The sequence below is a fragment of the Crassostrea angulata genome, chromosome 1, assembly GCF_025612915.1.
Source record: "Crassostrea angulata isolate pt1a10 chromosome 1, ASM2561291v2, whole genome shotgun sequence".
In the NCBI taxonomy this organism is placed as follows: domain Eukaryota; kingdom Metazoa; phylum Mollusca; class Bivalvia; order Ostreida; family Ostreidae; genus Magallana; species Magallana angulata.
In genome coordinates, this window is record NC_069111.1 from 30,601,629 (window position 1) to 30,614,300 (window position 12,672).

At 36.6% G+C, this 12,672-nt stretch overlaps 1 protein-coding gene across 6 annotated transcripts in view; it reads right to left on the minus strand.

Moving 5' to 3' along the window:
- Positions 1-678: 678 nt before the first annotated feature.
- Positions 679-12,672, minus strand: part of LOC128185157 (uncharacterized) — a 15,924-nt gene continuing 3,930 nt past the window's right edge. For 4 of the 6 annotated variants that reach the window (XM_052854834.1, XM_052854838.1, XM_052854830.1 and 1 more), the window contains exons 3-8: positions 8,465-8,640; positions 8,037-8,111; positions 7,081-7,164; positions 6,066-6,197; positions 5,729-5,978; positions 679-2,021 (exon numbers count right to left, since the gene is read on the minus strand). In XM_052854834.1, coding sequence (XP_052710794.1) covers positions 1,600-2,021; positions 5,729-5,978; positions 6,066-6,197; positions 7,081-7,164; positions 8,037-8,111; positions 8,465-8,640 — 1,139 coding nt within the window. In that variant the 3' untranslated portion in view covers positions 679-1,599. The remainder of the gene's footprint in view (positions 2,022-5,728; positions 5,979-6,065; positions 6,198-7,080; positions 7,165-8,036; positions 8,112-8,464; positions 8,641-12,672) is intronic. The other 2 variants (XM_052854847.1, XM_052854852.1) reach the window with 2 other exon arrangements.

A 12,672-nucleotide genomic window follows, 5' to 3' on the forward strand; every position in this document is an offset into this window, starting at 1 on the left:
GAAAGTTTAAAATTTATCAATTTAACAGTTTTGGCAGGTGCAAAAAATTCAGCTTGGCACTGGCATTACTGATTAAGGTAGGCTGTAGTTGTTGCAGCAAGGATAACTCATATTCTTATAATTCTTCATACATAAATAGGATAGGATGTTCGATCAACAATTGATATTTCTAATCATCTTAAAAGTTATTACTCTTCTACAATAATCACAAATTGCATCGATTCTGTGTAATTAAAATCTTAATTTACTATGATTTGCAATTTGACTCTTATTTGTACTCGGAGGTAGAAAATACTTTGAAAGCCAGGATAGGCTATAGAAGTTCCAATTGGAAATGCCAACGACCCCTAACCCTAGCGCTTAGGAGCATAGCGCAATGCTTCTGCAAACTTTTTTTTGATTTCAGAGATTATAAGTATTATAAGTAGATTAGTATCATCAAAGTCCTGGTTATTGGTTAAACAGTTTGCAAAAATATATTCTGTAATTTTCGATATATTTGATACCAGAAATATGCTAAATACCGGATTAATGTAATAAAATATGGGCGATAAATCGTTTATATTAAAACTAGAGTTGAAAAATACATGTATATCACCACACACACACAAGGCATTTTCAGACGACTGGTGAAATTCAAAATATACCAGTTGTTAAATCAAGAATAAGGGAGATATCTTTTTTTTAGTTGTGGAATGTTTTAATCAGAAATATACACGATTGGCAAGAAATTAGCAGAAGATTGTCCATGAAAAAAAAAATTATTTGTACATTTCATATTCAAAAAGTTCGAACATCAACAGATCGAATTTCTACTTCAATTCTTTTTTCTTGGTGGCAAGAAAAGCAACTACAACAAAAGAGTAAGTGGTTTCTTTTCCCCCCAAGGAATGTACAAATTTTCTTGACATCTCAAAAGTGCAATATTAATATTAATGTATTTCTCTAGACACTAGATTTACTGGCAAGATTGATCAAAACTACGTATGGTAGCTAAGTTTTACCTGATAATTAATATATACAATTAAAGATATGTACACAACTAAATATGAATTATGAAGTTACCCTAGATGTGAGACAAAGTCATAATCTATAATCACACGTATTCACAAGTTGATTTTTCCCCAAATACTTACATGAATCACATAGTTATTTGTTGATTTATATACCAATTCAAGATAAAAATTTCATAAAAAATGTGCAATCTTTTTTAACGCATCATAAATTTGTAATTGCAATGACAAGAAAATACTACTTCTCTAAAATAAACATAAAAAATAGTTTTGCATACGGAAAATGAATCAACATTATTATGACTTTTATATACCCTTTACAAAAAATATTCTCGTCTTGACGATATTAAATCTTTGTATAAAAAAAAAAGTTCGGTAATACGTTAGAGCTGGACCCTAGTCACTCCAATGCAGCGCATGAATATAACGGTAGTGTGGTTTGTTCCACTGAGTACAACACGACATGATAAGAAAATAGTCCTTGTTAAAGATGAAGTGGGTTTGGTTGATAATTATGCCGGATTCGAGCATTGGATTTATTTTGTAAGTATTCCCGAATAAAGAAATACCCGAATGATTCCCATGACTATTTGGCGCTCACTGTAGGTGGACACAAGTTCCGGTTGTTGAAATCGCTTTCGGATTCCTCGGCCATTACCGAAGCTGCCTTCAGCTGAACGATGTCGCTGTGGGGAGAAATTCCATTTGACCTAGTTTCCAGGTCCTCTTGCTTTATGTCGTCTGGGTTTACGGCGACGGGCACGGCTTTCGGGGGTGAAGGTTCAAAAATGTGAGGCTCCTGCTTCATCATGAGGTCACTGTCATAGTTCATGCGTAATACGTCATTGTGCTGCAAGTGAGATGTCACGTGATTGATGGAAGGGAGAATCCCGTGCGAGTTGCCTCCGACCTGTAATAAGGCCGGGGGAGGGGAACTAAGCGCTGCCAACACAGAACTGTGGGTTTGGTATAGGTTAAAGTTGGATACACTGGGCTTCATGTCCATACCTACGAAGACGAAAAACGTCATGTTAAAATTCACATAGGAACTTTAATTTTACATGTACATGTAATGGAAAATATTTTATGATTTTTCTTATTCTGGTGTCTTTTTGATATACTTATTATCTCAATTAACATACGAATACAGTTATGTACTTATTGATATTAAAAAAACAAGAGGCCCATGGGCCACATCGCTCACCTGAGGAACAATAGGTATGATAAAGTCAGCTACATGGAGTCATAAAACAAACAATCTGGACAATGTACAATAATACATGTAGATCCTGTATAAATAAAATCCATTTTTCCCCCTTGGAACTCGGATAGCCCTGATTGCTGCCAATATTTACAAGAGCAGACTTTAATCACCGCTCCTGCACATATATAGGGACTCAAAGTTACGCAGGCAGGGATGACCGCACACCTACGCAACTCAACAGGTACCATCGTTTACGCAAGCAGGGATGACCGCACACTTGCACCAACAGCTCAACCTAACGCAAGCAGGGAGTGCCGCACACTTGCGCTAGAAAGGCCTGAACACCAGCATGGATGACCATACATTAGTGCTCCGCCGCTACCACCACCAATACAAGCAGATATGACTGCACACTTGTATTAATGCGATACAGGGCAGGAATGACCGCACACTTTGTGTCGAAGGTTAGAAAACACATAGATTAGATAGAGCAAGGATGTTCACACACTCAATCTCTCCATACCTGTTTAAGTTTAACCCCAAACAGTCGCTCATCGAAATGCAATAGACACTGTCCCTATATATGTGCCAACCTAAAATAATTCCTAGTATCTAAAAATTGGAAATCAAAAATAAACAAAATAATCTGGCCTTGCCCAAAACTTCTTATGCAGAACAACTTATATACATTGAATATTTATTATTGTATAAAAATAATCATCACAATAATTGGTTAACAGTGGATGCATTAATTAAAATAATCAAGAATCAATAAATCAAGGGCAATAACTCAATACAGTAATACAAAAAGATTCTAATGAAAAAATAGCTGCCTGCTTCAATTCTATAGTCATATCACATGTTGAGTATTGCAGTTCTCAAAAAGATCCTTTACAATTGTTTATATATGGGATATTTAGCTACATCAAACTCTGAACCTTCTTGTGAGGCCGAAGAATTGTCCTGGAGCCAAAGTTTTAACAATGATAAAGAATCATCTTGCTGATTAGTTTCTGAGAAGAAGATTTTTAAAGATTTACTTTATATATTCCTATGTAAAACTTTAACACCCCCCCCCCCCCATGTGGCCTCACACTACCCCCAGGGATCATGATTTTCACAACTTTGAATCTACACTACCTGAGGATACTTCCACACAAGTTTCAACTTTCCTGGCTGATTAGTTTCTGAGAAGAAGATTTTTAAAGATTTACTCTATATATTCCTATGTAAAACTTCGACCCCCCATTGTGCCCCACCCTACCCCCCAGGGATCATGATTTTCACAACTTTGAATCTACACTACCTGAGGATGCTTCCACACAAGTTTCAGCTTTCCTGGCTGTTAAGTTTCTGAGAAGAAGATTTTTAAAGATTTACTCTATATATTCCTATATAAAACTTCGACCCCCCATTGTGGCCCCACCCTACCCCTGGGGGTCATGAATTTCACAACTTTGAATCTACACTACCTGAGGATGCTTCCACACAAGTTTCAGCTTTCCTGGCTGTTTAGTTTCTGAGCAGATGATTTTTAAAGATTTACTCTATATATTCCTATGTAAAACTTCGACCCCCCATTGTGGCCCCACCCTACCCCCCAGGGATCATGATTTTCACAACTTTGAATCTACACTACCTAAGGATGCTTCCACACAAGTTTCAGCTTTCCTGGCTGTTTAGTTTCTGAGAAGAAGATTTTTAAAGATTTACTCTATATATTCCTATATAAAACTTCGACCCCCCATTGTGGCCCCACCCTACCCCTGGGGGTCATGAATTTCACAACTTTGAATCTACACTACCTGAGGATGCTTCCACACAAGTTTCAGCTTTCCTGGCTGTTTAGTTTCTGAGCAGATGATTTTTAAAGATTTACTCTATATATTCCTATGTAAAACTTCGACCCCCCATTGTGGCCCCACCCTACCCCTGGGGGTCATGAATTTCACAACTTTGAATCTACACTACCTAAGGATGCTTCCACACAAGTTTCAGCTTTTCTGGCTGTTTAGTTTTTGAGAAGAAGATTTTTAAAGATTTACTCTATATATACCTATGTAAAACTTCGACCCCCCATTGTGGCCCCACCCTACCCCCGGGGGTCATGAATTTCACAACTTTGAATCTACACTACCTGAGGATGCTTCCACACAAGTTTCAGCTTTCCTGGCTGTTTAGTTTCTGAGAAGAAGATTTTTAAAGATTTACTCTATATATTCCTATGTAAAACTTCGACCCCCCATTGTGGCCCCACCCTACCCCTGGGGGTCATGAATTTCACAACTTTGAATCTACACTACCTGAGGATGCTTCCACACAAGTTTCAGCTTTCCTGGCTGTTTAGTTTCTGAGAAGAAGATTTTTAAAGATTTACTCTATATATACCTATGTAAAATTTCGACCCCCCATTGTGGCCCCACCCTACCCCTGGGGGTCATGAATTTCACAACTTTGAATCTACACTACCTGAGGATGCTTCCACACAAGTTTCAGCTTTCCTGGCTTTCTGGTTCTTGAGAAGAAGATTTTTGAAAATTTCTCGAAATTTTTCATTAATTTCTAATTATCTCCCCTTGAAAACGGGTATGGCCCTTAATTTTCACAACTTTGAATCCCCTTTGCCTAAGGATGATTTGTGCCAAGTTTGGTTGAAATTGGCCTAGTAGTTCTTGAGAAGATGTTGAAAATGTGAAAAGTTTACGGACGGACGGACGGACAGACGGACAGACAGACGACAGACAAAATGTGATCAGAATAGCTCACTTGAGCTTTCAGCTCAGGTGAGCTAAAAAACCTGTAAATGACACAAGAAAGTTGGACACTATCCAAGTTACTATTTAAAATATTCATTCTTTAAAAAATGACAATTGTTCAAATTACATTTCCTTGTTGAAACTGCATTAATGCATGAATTGTAAGTAATTTGTGACAGGTATGAAAATGTTAATTAGATATTCAAAGATTAAAAATACATTTAAAGTAACCAAGTTATGTGGAAACATGTAACCAAATTTACAGCAAATTATCAACAGTTTTTAATACTTTCGATTTTATTACTCGAACCCCGATCGTTTTCAGTTTAAAGAAGATGGGCAATTCCACGTTAAAATTGTTTATAAAAATCATGAGATCTTGAAATATAAATCAAACATTCTCACGCCACTTTGAATGTGTGCATTCAAAGAACATCACAGAAGCATGTAGATCATGTTTTGGTTGATTCCTTTGAATCAGACTCAATCTTGTTTTGCTGTTCGTCTGGTTTTTTAGTGAATGACGATTCCAACAAAAATATTGTGAGTACATAAAAATTTTTGAAACATCTGTCATTTCTGTCTTTATAAAAAAAAACCTGATCGACTCTATAAAGAAGCCTGGGTTCCTAGACGTAGGTTTTACGCAATAAACACTGAGCTTGTAAGAGGAGCCGCTACAGAATCATCACCTTCTGATAACTATCTTACAAATTTTCTGAAGTGAACGGATTGAAAATGAGCAAAGCGCGCACCTGTCGTATGGTTATCGCCTGGATCTGAGCGCGCCACGGACAAATCCAACAGCCCCTGGGAGGAAGGTTGCTGAGGGGGGTGGTAGGCAGAGGACACCTGGGGCGGGGTGTACATTGGAGGGGCAAGCGAGGGCTCCTGTTGGGGGTGATGCTGCGAATCCTTGGAGGGGGATTTGGATTTCCCGGGGGTCTTGGGTTTCCGTTTTCGAGTTTGGATTCCGTCTTTCTTCATGGATAAAGGCCGGTTCACCTACAAGGCACTTCCAAATTAACGATTTGCACTTTTTGAAGAAAAATAGCTGATTTAAAAAAAATTACTAGAATTTTTTCACAGTACCTGGTGCAGTTTGTAATAGAGGCCGCATGCGTTACAGACAGGTTCTCCTTCGCCGTTACGTCGCCATAAGGTCGTGGTGGATGTATTGCAATTAGCACACGATAATCCCATCCTACTTCTGTTGTTGTTGTTCTGTAATAATTAAAAAAAATCTTTCTTTCATTTATTTTTCTTTTTATCATTGATTTAAGTAGGTTTCTCTTTTTTTACTTATGTATTTTTTTTTTTGGAATTTCTTGATTCTTAAGCATTGATATCTTTATAATAGCAGTGCTATAGTTATGTCATTTCTGAGCACAAAAATCGGACTCCCAACCCCGTGACTCAGAAATAAATATAGATCTATTTCAGATACCCCGCCGGGACAGCATGCACGTGTAAGTACCAGTTAAGATCTTCATCAAAATGCGCGTGTATTTCTTAGCAACCAATGATTACAAAATCCCCAACGGTACCCTTCATCGGGAGGAGAAATATTTCAGAAACAAACCAGGAATGAAAACAAAGTCGTATTTATTCTGAAACTCAAATAATTGGGTGTGTTTCCTCCAGAATCTTAACGCGCCGAAGTCATACTTTACATTTCTGCTTTGATTGACGAGCAGGGAGGTTTTATCTGATTTCAAACCCAAATCGCAAGGGGGTTGAAACAGGTCCAGCGGCTATACATGTACACACTTCCAACCTCAAAACTTACAATTCAGCATATATCAAATTTGTCTTGTGATTTAATACTTGAAATTGCCAATACACGTTAAAACACAAAATTCCATTAACGATTCATGTTTCTTTATGCAGTAGCACGTTTGAAACAACGCACACCCTGAAATGTCCCATGATTTCTATACAGTTGACCAGGGAGATTCTAAATTGTCTGCGTCTCAGTTTTATTTAAACATAATTTCTGTTCATATATATGATCGTTACACATGTATAGTAGTATACTTATATCTATGATACGCCGTTCTTTAACGGTTACTTGGGTATTGTTCAAGATATAACAAATTGTACTCACAATGCCGCTTATCTTGTCAAACTTGGCGTCGTCGATCCGTTTTATGGGGGGCGGCGCTTTCTCCTCCTCGGAGATGGGCGATTCCTGCGAAGGAAACAACATGAATTGAGAGTAGAAAAGAAATTCGTCCACCTCCATTATAACATTGGCCGCTATATCTCTCGACTCCGGACCCAAACAGTTCAGTAAAATCCAAGACTCAGTGCTCTTCACATAAAATGAGGATTCCTATATAGTGCTTAAAAAAGTTCTGGGGGCAAAGTTTACAATTTCAGACCGAAGAAATGGTGAGAAGCTGCACTCGGTGGTAAACCTCGGGGTTGAACTGAAATTTAATACCTTCCATGTGGACTTGCATCTCTTTAATAACATGGGGCGCCCGGCGGGAGAACGCAAGGCGGGGGATTACAAAATAAATACGGTCTATAAACCAGATGTTTCATCATTAAATAGCAATCCGTGTGTAAGTATGTATTTCCTCAATCATTGTTGAAAAAATTTATTCAGTTCTGTGATAGAAAATGCAGGAGTCGAAAAGATTTTTGCAAACTCACGTGTATTTTCAGAGCAAACAAGACCAGTTGTTCAAGTTCTCTCTCTCTCTCTCTCTCTCTCTCTCTCTCTCTCTCTCTCTCTCTCTCTCTCTCTCTCTCTCTCTCTCTCTCTCAATACTAAGTAAATTCGATGAGAAGTAAAACTACCTCGACTCAAACATGCCAAATGAAATACTAACGAATAATGATAAAATTCCAAAGCTAATCAATACTTTAAAATTGAGTGCACAGTTGTGTACTTAATGTGTACAGTCCCGTATTGAATTTAAAAAAAAAGTTCAGGTATAGATGGACAGAACATGCTACATATGATAGATTCCCAGCACCAAAAACCTTAACCACCAAAAGACAATCTGCACCTATACCGGGCACGGACAGACAGACAAACAGACGATTACTTACTGAATGGAGGGGATCCGTGAGTGCCGTCAAAGCCCAAACAGGGGGTTGTTCGTCGTTAAGTATTTGAGTTAAAATCTGAGTGAATAAAAGGCCAGAAAATCAGGAAAAGGGGCACCGGAATAACAGTTATACACCATGCACACCCCAACACCAACTACGGGCACCATTTGGTTCAAGTGTAGAAAAACCAGTCGTTTATGACTTTATGATGAGCTGTTATTGACACAAGAATTAACTTCTAATAAAAATGCTGTGTCGGTCGGTTAATGCCTTGTTTAAACATACTATGTATATTTACCAAACATTTCCTATTGGATTGAATTTCAGGGGTGTTTGAAAAGTCATATTTGCAAAACAATGAAATGACAGTCTCGATTCTCCCAAATTAAGAACATTTGATTGGTAATTGAGTTTCACGGAAGACTGACCTCACGGTTGGGCTGTTTGACTGGCGTTCTGGATTGCCCGGGGTTCATCTTGTGGAGCAGTCCGCAGGCGTTGCACAAATAATGACCGGTCCCGTCTCTTCGCCATAACGGAGTAGAAATGGCGCCGCAGTTGACACACTCTCGACATTCGTTATTGAAGTAGTCTTGGTCGTCTGCTAAAAAAAACATCTTTTTAAAATCCTGAAAATCTTTAAGTGCATAAACAAAATCAAACATTCTAAGTGGCACCTTCTATTTGATGGAAACTGTATAGTTGAAAGTCTCTATAAATCTATAGGGTCACCCAAAGGGAGGATTTTTTTTACTATTCAAGAGGAAGCAGTTTTACACACTAATCCTAAAGAAATCGCAATTTAATCTTCAATATGATTCAAACGGGCAAACTTAATGGTGTTTTCATTTTAAAATTCAAAATGAACTGCGATGTGTATACGTTATGAGATAGAGCATTGCTTCATCCGTGCATTCTGTGTAATATGGGTCTTATCTTCGATGATGTGTCCATGGGGTTGAGTGATCCTCACAATAGGTGTTTTCATAATTAGAATAAATCAAAAGAAGAGGAACACCAATATTGTGCTTAATCCATTTCTATTAAAGAAAGGAGCGGACCGACACAGGTGCATAAGTTTCAATTCCGTTATGATGCAATTTTTATCCACCTAAATTAAGTGACTCAATTTCGACATTATGAATCTGTTTCAATTCAAGTACACGCAAAAGAACTCTCTCTCTCTCTCTCTCTCTCTCTCTCTCTCTCTCTCTCTCTCTCTCTCTCTCTCTCTCTCTCTCTTCGAACTACCTTTGACTTAACGAAAACACGATGAACATTTTCTCAATCTCACCCATGTCATGATGGTAAATTGCTCACTTTCTTTTCAAACTTCCTTTCACACAAGAGACTGTATTCTAGACGAATCTCCTAGACACTTTTGCAGCCCCACCCTTTCAAATTAAACAAACAAGCCACTTTTTCTTGAAAAGTTTTTTTTGAGTTCAACTTCTTTGAAAAAGAAAAATATTCGATTTTTTTGCTTTTCCCAAATCGTGATCGTGACATATTTCGCCTCACTCGTTGTCTGACAATGACCCCGTGTTATGTCGTCTGCCAGGGAACGCATGTGGTTAGCAAACCCAGTTCTGATAAGCTGGGAGTTTAAACATTTACGATCAATTGATTTCCGCGCTAGAACATGTAGAAATTTCATTAATATGTGAGTGTTTTATAAATCCGAAATCAATAGCTGCCAGTGTTTGGCGAATGGACCCCTCCACTACACAGGTGACTCACAATTTGTGTCACGAAAATTCAATTTTACAAACAAGCTTTTAAGCTCTTTCGTTTTGCCGCAGTTAAGCAAAGAAGAATTTATGAGGGGCATAAATTTTTGAAATAATTTAATAAAATCAAACTGAAGGAAACAAAATGTCGAATATTTAGCTTTTCGGTTACACGTGTTCTATATTTCTACGCCTGGTTATCTTTTGATGATAACCATAATTCATGTTCATGTTAGAGAAATTAAAATTTATTAACATATCAATAAATTATACAGACATATAATGTTGAGTGATTGAAAAAGGGATTTAATAAATAGATATGAATCAAAGAACAAAAAGAATCCATTATTTTTTTTTAATTTTAGAATACATACATTAACAGTAAAGAGAAAAATGAATATCCCTGCACAACACCTATATTTGTTACTTTTCTCTCTCTCTCTCTCTCTCTCTCTCTCTCTCTCTCTCTCTCTCTCTCTCTCTCTCTCTCTCTTTGTTTCATTTTGGGATGTTATCTTATCAGAGTACACTATAGTCACAAATAGCAGTCATAGTGTACACAAATCTTTGATCCTCTCGGGATCAGGGTACGTGGGCCAGCGTGTCACACTGGGCTGCACTTTGTGTGTGTATAGTCCTCCCGACTTATCACTTATGTTGACACCGTGTGTACAAGCATGTCTGGATGTGATTATATTGGTACATCATATATTGTAAATGTCACAACAAATAAAATGATGAAATTCAATATTTGTAACTTTTTAATGGCGGAGGGGGTGTTGTTGGGTTTTTTATGTTTGTTAATGTGGTTGTTGTTAGGAAATATTTTTTTGTTGTTAAATATCATTTTCGTTTATAATATTTATCATTACGACTTCCTGTAGTTTGACGTCAAGTTTGTTTTTAATTTAATTTTGTTACAAATGAAATATAAAATATGTTACAATGCTATTTCATAAGGGTTGTTTTATTTTTTAAAATCCTATTTTTATGATAGCATTTGTTTGTTTGATATAACATTGCATATGCCCATATAGCAAAATTTTAGTTTCCCTTATTTTCAAATGTAGCTAAAATCATATACTCAATCATCACGGAAAGTGGTGACATTTTGTTCATTCGATTTTCTTTTTTTTTAATTGCACAGTTAAACTAAATAGCAGAATATAAGTAATTTTTCATCGCCTGCAAGCTTCCCTATTTCCTATTTGGTTTTTTTGGTGATTTTTTTTTAAGGGGAGGGAGTTAACTAAAGGTAGTATAAAGAACGTGTGTATATTCCTAAATCCATTGAATCTATTCAATAAAATTTACAACGAAAACGTTAAAAAGGAGGGACGTTTCTGCAAGAGTAAAAACCTGTAGCTAAAAAATTGCCACACAGCTACCCCTGTTTACTTGAGGTACCTACACAGGTATATCACATGACATATTCTACTTTCAAAAGTACTTGAACTTGGAGAAGTTGGATAATCAGTGCAAACATACTCGTCCTTTAGACTTTGAAAGTCCAAGAGCTTTCTGCTTCTCCTGCTATTCTCTGATAAGCCAATCGGGGGATTAAAACTTTTTTGTTTATTTATCAGATTACAGAACTGAGTAAGATACAATATCAGATAAATGTATATCTGTATCTCTTGAGTCGTCCAATCATAAAGCAGAAAAATAATAAACATAGCAATATATTTAAATTTTAATAATTAAAAAAAAACCCATTTTCATCGTGGTTTTAAAGGCAACGAGAAATATGTTCTGTTCACTGCTGCAAAATTAACTTATTAAAATGTTAAAAAGCGTAGAAGAGCTGAAGTTTTAATCAATAAAAAGTGTACATTTAGAATGTTGTTGAGCGAGATTCCTTGGTTGTCAGAGTTTTAACCCAGATAAACAGGTTCAAACGGGGGATTGCTACTTCCTTGCAAAGACCATAGCTAAAAACTTGGGTGGAAAAAAGGCTTCGGCTCTGTGGAGACGAGATTCTTACTGAGAAAATATTACTGTTTCTATGAAAAAGTCAGGAACAGAGGAAAAAAAACCCTTAGTGCGAAACTTTGAAGGAGGTTTCCAAAAAAAAACAGTTTAACTATCATAATATTTGACCCTATTAAGAAAGAACAAAAAAAAAAATTAACGAAAAATAAATCCACCAAAAACTTTAACAATTTATTTTTTATACCTTAAAAGATAATGGTACCTTTGATATAATGTAATGTATTTTTCAATTTACTTTCATTTACTACTGAACTGCATGTTTATATGACTTGTGATAAAATACAATCTAAAAATATTTCAAAAACCGTAACAATGTGTAAAAATATCATGGGTTTTAGGGCCCCCATCGGACGGACGGTTACATAATCTAGATTATGACCCAGAGTTGTACTCCATGCGGTTTTTATCATTTTATGACCCTTCGGAGTCAAGGGGTTTTGGAACAATTAATAACCAGTAAACGACTTATACATTGATTATTCCATTTTTCAACAGACTGGGGCGTTTTGCGAGTGCGACAGATTTATAACAGTATGAGTTCGGAGGGAGACTTGGCTAGAGTCCTCGGGTTCCCATAAACTAAAGCATTTATAGGCGGGTATGTCAACTCTTGTTTACCGACAAACAATGAAATCCGAACGAGAACAAACAGACCAATGGCTACAGTTTCCAACACCCCACATGACTCAAAAAATCCAAAAAGCGGGGACAAGAAACAAAGAGAGGTCAACGTACAAAAATAATTTAACCTGAGATTAATGAATTATCAAAATGTTGATGTTCATTAAAAAAATAATGGTTGCATATGAATTTATAGGATCTCATCTTTCTACCTGTTTGTTAAATTATTATTCTTGATTTAGAAAATAATTCGAAGTTTTTTCACAATTGTTTGTCATAAATGGACGCAATTA